This window comes from Haplochromis burtoni, unplaced genomic scaffold (assembly GCF_018398535.1).
Source record: "Haplochromis burtoni strain Fernald_Lab_line unplaced genomic scaffold, NCSU_Asbu1 Contig_1451, whole genome shotgun sequence".
Classification (NCBI taxonomy): Eukaryota; Metazoa; Chordata; class Actinopteri; order Cichliformes; family Cichlidae; genus Haplochromis; species Haplochromis burtoni.
In genome coordinates, this window is record NW_024583812.1 from 40,411 (window position 1) to 46,737 (window position 6,327).

At 38.1% G+C, this 6,327-nt stretch overlaps 1 protein-coding gene and 1 pseudogene across 1 annotated transcript; both read right to left on the reverse strand.

Moving 5' to 3' along the window:
• Positions 1-1,880: 1,880 nt before the first annotated feature.
• Positions 1,881-2,975, reverse strand: LOC102295164 (trace amine-associated receptor 13c-like). Its single transcript, XM_005952267.3, has 2 exons — positions 2,809-2,975; positions 1,881-2,694 (listed from the first exon to the last, which is right to left on the reverse strand). Exons 1-2 carry the CDS (start codon positions 2,973-2,975, stop codon positions 1,881-1,883), a joined length of 981 nt encoding a protein of 326 aa, XP_005952329.3.
• Positions 2,976-4,508: 1,533 nt separating this feature from the next.
• Positions 4,509-6,043, reverse strand: LOC102295476 (annotated as a pseudogene).
• Positions 6,044-6,327: the final 284 nt, after the last annotated feature.

Here is a 6,327-nt window from a genome sequence, read left to right on the forward strand (position 1 = left end):
AGCTTGCCTCCACCAGTGTGTGAATGTGAGAGTGAATGAATAGTGGAATTGTAAAGCACTTTGGGTGCCTTGAAAAGCGCTATATAAATCCAATCCATTATTATTATTATTAATGGTCATAACAATTACCATATTAATGATGAAGAAACTGACCTCACAGCTCGTTTTTTGCCAGTGGCGCTAGATTCAGTTATTATGCAAAATGTACTTTTTATAAGATTGGGGAAACGTGCAGTCAGCTGAGACTGAAGAAGTCATTTGGATGAGTGACAAAATGTTTCTCTCACTGAAAATACTACGTCCAGACGAACAGAATCAGCATTTTGGGATTTTCTTACCTGGATGATTGAGCATGCATTAATACATTATTACACAATGTAATAAAATTGTTGTGTAACGCTTCTCAAAGTTTTAGCTATAAAACATCTTGTTTAATTTGCATTTATTTATACCTTATTTTGCTGGAATAGGCAGTGTGTATGATGACATCATACACACTGTGTGAAGGAGTTGTTGTTATAGGAGTATAATTATACAAATATTGGTGTCGGGACAACAAACACCTAACAAAACTATGACCACTAAGCCCTAAACAGTCTTTTCAATGGCAAAAATGTATTTTTAAAACACAGCTATTGTTACATTTCTTACGTTACATTTTATTATTGTTGTATATAGACAATTATATAAAATGAGTAATAAAAGCTTAAGCCTGCTTATACATCTGTCTTATTTTCATTACTTGTCATTTCCAGTTAATGTTAACATAATTTTGGAAAACCTTTAAATTTGGATAGAAAGTTATTTTTATGGTATGACCTATTTCTGTAGGCCCCTATAAAAATAAAATACATGGTAATATGGTACTTATGAAACCAGTATAACAGTGGTAAATGATAATAGCAACAGACAGAGAGACAATACTAAAGTTAACATTTGTCCCGATTCGTGATTAAGGTGAGAGACAAACGACCACAAGTCCAAGTGCGTCAAAACAATGATTTTATGTGGAGGAAATACACCATCACAATCCTCAGCATGAATCCCCCAAAGAAAGCTTACTCAGAATGTTTTATGTATTATTACGCCCCTTCATGCGTCAAAGCAGATACATAACATGCATAAACTACAATAACCACAACCTTTGACACATTCAAAAAGAGCATTTTCTCCGTCTTGACGCCAGGTGCTTCCTGTTGATCTTCTTACTCTCGCTTATCTCTGGAACATCAGAACCACATCCTACAAAAAACTGTCACTTATGCAGGCACAAAATGCAGTTACAAGCAAAATATGAGTCTATATACTATCTGTGTGTGTGCAGGCAAACTGTGTGTGTCTCGCACTGAGGTCGAGACGCCTCAGTGCACTCTGTCTCACGTCTCACCTCGCCAACTAAAGCTTATAACCTCTTACTAGACAGAAAGCCAACTCCTCTGTAACTGAAACTATATGTGTAATATAGTGAATAAATGTTTTAATCAAATGCCGCTACTCAAAGCTTAATAAAAAGGATATAAACGAATAAAAAGGATATGAATGAATAAACATGATATTAAAATGATATAATCCCCACACATTCTTTAATCACACTGAGCCAAAAGCTGGATAAAGTCTATGTAAAAAGTATTAGGAAATCAGACCTTTAAAAAAGTACTTCATGAAATTTTACTGGCAATTTCCTTCTCGGAAGTGGCATATAATATAAATAATCAAATAAAAATAAGAAATAATAAAATAAATTGTCGCAACACTATCATACTTTAATGACATTTTCTATATTTCCTCATTTGTGACAAGGTCAAAATTTTCATTTTCAGATTTCTGAATTTATTGATTTATTGATTTCAATTGTTAGTAGAGTGGATTTCCTTATCTTTTTAAAACATGTTTGCTTCAGTAGTGTCATGCTTAAAAATCTGCAGAGTGATAATAAGTTTAACAGCATTTCTAAACCAAGAGTAAAAAAGGGCATACATCAGTGGGTTTAGACACGAGTTAAAGTAAAACACAATGATCAGAAAAAATGTAGATGAGTCATTGATCACATTTACTTCAATAAGAGAGTAGCAGTAAAACGGAAGGTAACACAGTAGAAACACAACTACAAGAACTCCAAGGTTCCTGGCTGCTTTCAGTTCAGATTTGTTTGCTTGATTGCTTGAACGCTGAAGTGCGACAGCTGTAACATGAGAGCGCATGGCACGAGCTTGAGACACAGCCACCACAAACACTCTCATATAAAGAACTATGATAACAGATACTGGAAAAATAAAAGATAACACAAGATCAATAAACCCTGCAATATCATTAATGACAAACACACACTCACCATAACAGGAATTATACCTGGCCGGCTTAATTAGAACATCCTTTGTTAAAAGACTGCCGTAGAAGGTTGAACAAAACCAACACAAACAAACACAGAGTTTGACTCTTGCCACGGTAATTCTGGTGGGGTAATGAAGAGGGTGACAAATAGCTACATAGCGGTCAACTGAAATGAGAACTATGTTCCAAGTTGAAGCACAGAAAAGACCGGCTGTCAGATAAGTATAAACAGAACACATAAGATCACCAAGTACCCAGCAGGCCGTGTTTCTAATTATTTCTAGTGGCAGCATAAGGAGACCAGTGAGAAAGTCTGAGACAGCCAGAGAAAGGAGGAGGATATTAGTGGGTGTGTGAAGCTGCCTAAGGAGAGAAAAAAAAGAATATATTACACATTAATAATGTAAAAATGTCTTCACTAATTCCATTGGTTTTTAAGACTTAAACTACAATTTCAGCTGAGAAGTTAATTTCTGCCTGAAGTAAGAGACTGAGATGATGACGAGAAGGTTTAGAGCAGCAGTGAGCAGAGAGATGCAGCACAGCACAATGTTCAGCAGCACAGCTTTGGACCAGTGAAATGTTGGCTTCCTGCAGGAGCTGTTGAGGAGTTGTGGAAAACAAAGCTCGGCTTCTTTCTGCATCTCCAAAATCATACAGCTGCAGCTCCTGCAGCTCTCTGATCAGAGCTGCTTGTCACATAGGGGATTTATCTCGCCACACCTCCACACCCCCTTCACCTCTCCTTCTTCTCTTCCCTACCAACAGAACCTCATACACAATCAACAGATTGTGGTTCTGTTTTATTGTGTCCTCCAGCAACGTACTGATCACTTTCAGTCGTCAAGAACTGAATGACAGTGGCCTCAGCCTGAACGCACACTTTACAGCATCCCACCCGAGACTGCAAGATGATCAAGCACTCTGTGGGTTATTTTTGGGCACAGGAAGCAATGCAGATGATAAAAGAAACACTGCAAAATCTCCAGTGTTAAATTGACACTAGAAAGTGTCTATAGTTGTCCACTCTTTTGAGTGTTAAATTAACACTTTTGACAGTATTAGATTTCTAATAGTAACCTAGTCAGTATTAAAGATTAACAATGACTAACATTAGCAGTGTTGTTTTTCTAACACTGAAATGTTACCAGCATTTTTAGTTATTTTCCAGTGATACAAAATCAGCACTACTCAGTGTTAGTCATTGTTAATCTTTAACACTGACTGGGTTACTGTTAGAAATCTAACACTGTCAAAAGCGTTAATTTAACACTCAGGAGAGTAGACACATAGACACTTTCTAGTGTCAATTTAACACTGGAGATTTTGCAGTGTGGGCTGCAACCAACTCTCTCTTATCCATGTGCATATGCTGACCATCAACATAAACCTGACCAGCAACGGGCTTTAAAGAAGCTTTACTGAAGCCTCTGACAAAGCAAGAGCAGCTGTCGAGCAGGACCACTATGACAGTGTGATTGAGGTTCAGGGCTTTAGCAGCAAGGACCTGTTTAGTGAGGAGTTGTAATACTGTAGTGGCAAAGATGAACAGCTGGAGGCAAGAGACGAGGCAGGATGCTATGGTGTGGAGTCCAGAGCAGTTGTTGGGGGAGGATGAAGTGTGAAATCAGGTTCATTCGCCTGGGATTCTTAAAGGCTACTGATCTAATCCACCCATTCACAGCCTCACTGTGGTCCAGATACATGTCAGTAAGAATCTCATGGAAATAAAGAATTATTTCTCAAAGAGCTTAAACTCCTCTTCCAGGCTGACATCGTTATGTGGTTGTGGGGCAGTTGTCACCACCCATCTTGAGGAGTTTGCCTCCTCACATATACTAATGTGCCACAAACAGGACTTTAATATCACCAATCATTCCCATTTTATTACGGTGTATCCATATAAATGGCCCACCCTGTACTATGACCACAGAATATGTAGATGAATGTGGCGGTCTGTGGCGTGGGGAGGCAGACACACCTGAGTGGCATGAGTAAACATGCCACACCTGTACTAAAAGAATGAACTAGGTCCTCACTGTTGTTGTTATTAGCGTGTGTGGCTGTGAGCTGCAAAGCTGCAACCAGTGTGTAAACAGTAACAATAAGAAATAAAGTTTGTGAAAAGCGTAAAAGTGGGTTTGATTCCTGTCACAATGAATTACTGTCTACATATTCTACAACAAATGCAGTATCTGTAAAGTGACAATTAGTTTCAAAGCTTTTATGAAAAAAGGATAGAACAAGGCATAGATCACTGGGTTTAAACAGGAGTTTGAAAAGAACAGACTGATCACAATGAGCGCTGTGATGTTTACAGAGATTTTATTTTGAAAGGTCGAATGTTAGGCGGAAGGAGAGGATAGAAAAGAGGGACAATGAAAAACGGTAGATGAACAAGTTAGCGCTGCAGACTGTGTTGCCGCTGCAAGCCTGCGAATTAAAGAATGGAACTGAGAAATACTGAAGGTGTCATCATTAATGTTTGAGGCATGCAAACATTACAGGAGCTACTGAGCTAAAGTCCTCCCTTATAAGAGAGACACAGTAATATGGGCAGAAACACAGTAGAAACACAACTACAAGAACTCCAAGTGTCCTGGCTGCTTTCAACTCTGATTTGTTTTCTTGATTCAGAGAACACTGAATTGTGACAGCTGTAACCTGAGAGCGCATGGCATGAGCCTGAGACACAGCCACCACAAATACTCTCATATACAGAACTATGATGACAGTAATTGGAAATATGAAGGATAAAACAAGGTCAATAGTCCTTTGCAATATCATTAATGACACACTCTCCATAACAGGAATTATACCTGCCTGGTTCAATCAGGTAGTCTTTTGCATAAAGACTAATGCTGGAAATAGCATAAAACCAACACAGACAAACACTGAGTTTAACTTTTGCCACAGTAATTCTGGTGGAGTAATGTAAAGGGTCACAAATAGCCACATAGCGGTCGACTGATATTAGAACTATGTTCCCTATTGAAGCACAGGTAATGTTGCCAGTCAGACACCAATAAAGAAAACAATTAAAATCACCAAGTATCCAGCAGGTGGTGCTTTTTAAAATTCGTAACGGCATCAACAGGAGACCCACGAGAAAGTCTGAAACAGCCAGTGAGAGGAGGAGTATGTTGCTGGGTGTGCGAAGCTGCCTGCAGGGTAACAGAAAAAATAAATAACACACATTAAAAATGTTACATTGTTTTTAGTGAAAATTCCATTAGTAGAAATGATTTATTAGTAAGGCATGATTCAATTCTTGTTTAAAATACACAGAATGTGCCAAACTAACTTAACTCATCACTAAATTAAATTACAGTCTAAAGATAAACCTCACCTTTCAGCTGAGGTTTATCTATGCCCAAGGTGGGGCAGCGAAATGATAGTGATAAGATAGTTGAGATTATGTCATATGTTAATTATGTCAAAATGTATTTAGTGAAATTGTTTCCTTATTAAGACACGATGAACCTTACACAACTTAACAGTCATGGTTGAGCCAAAGACATTTATTAGTTTCACTTAATGTATTCTTTGCTAATTCCAATGATGCAAATCTCACTTTTCATATATCTAAACCTTAATGTAATTTCAATTCAAAAGTTGGTCTCTGCCTGAAGTGGGAGACTGAGATGATGGCCAGAAGGTTTAGAGCAGCAGTGATCAGAGAGATGCATGACATCACAATATACAGCAGCATAGTTGTGGAATAGTCAAGTGTTGGCTTTCTGCAGGAATCGTTGAGGAGTTGTGGAAAACAGAGCTCTAGTCCTTCGTGTATCTCCATCATCAGGCTGCTGCATCTCATCAAAGCTTTTCCTCACAGAGCTCATTTATCTATTTTGTCCTTCACCCACCAGTCCCATCCCTCCTCTTTCTAATGACACAACCTTTGGAGCTTTCTTTTTTTCAAACTCGCTCTCTCCCACAGTCAACTTATAAACCTTTATTTTTCTGGACTCAATGTCAAATCAAATCAAATCA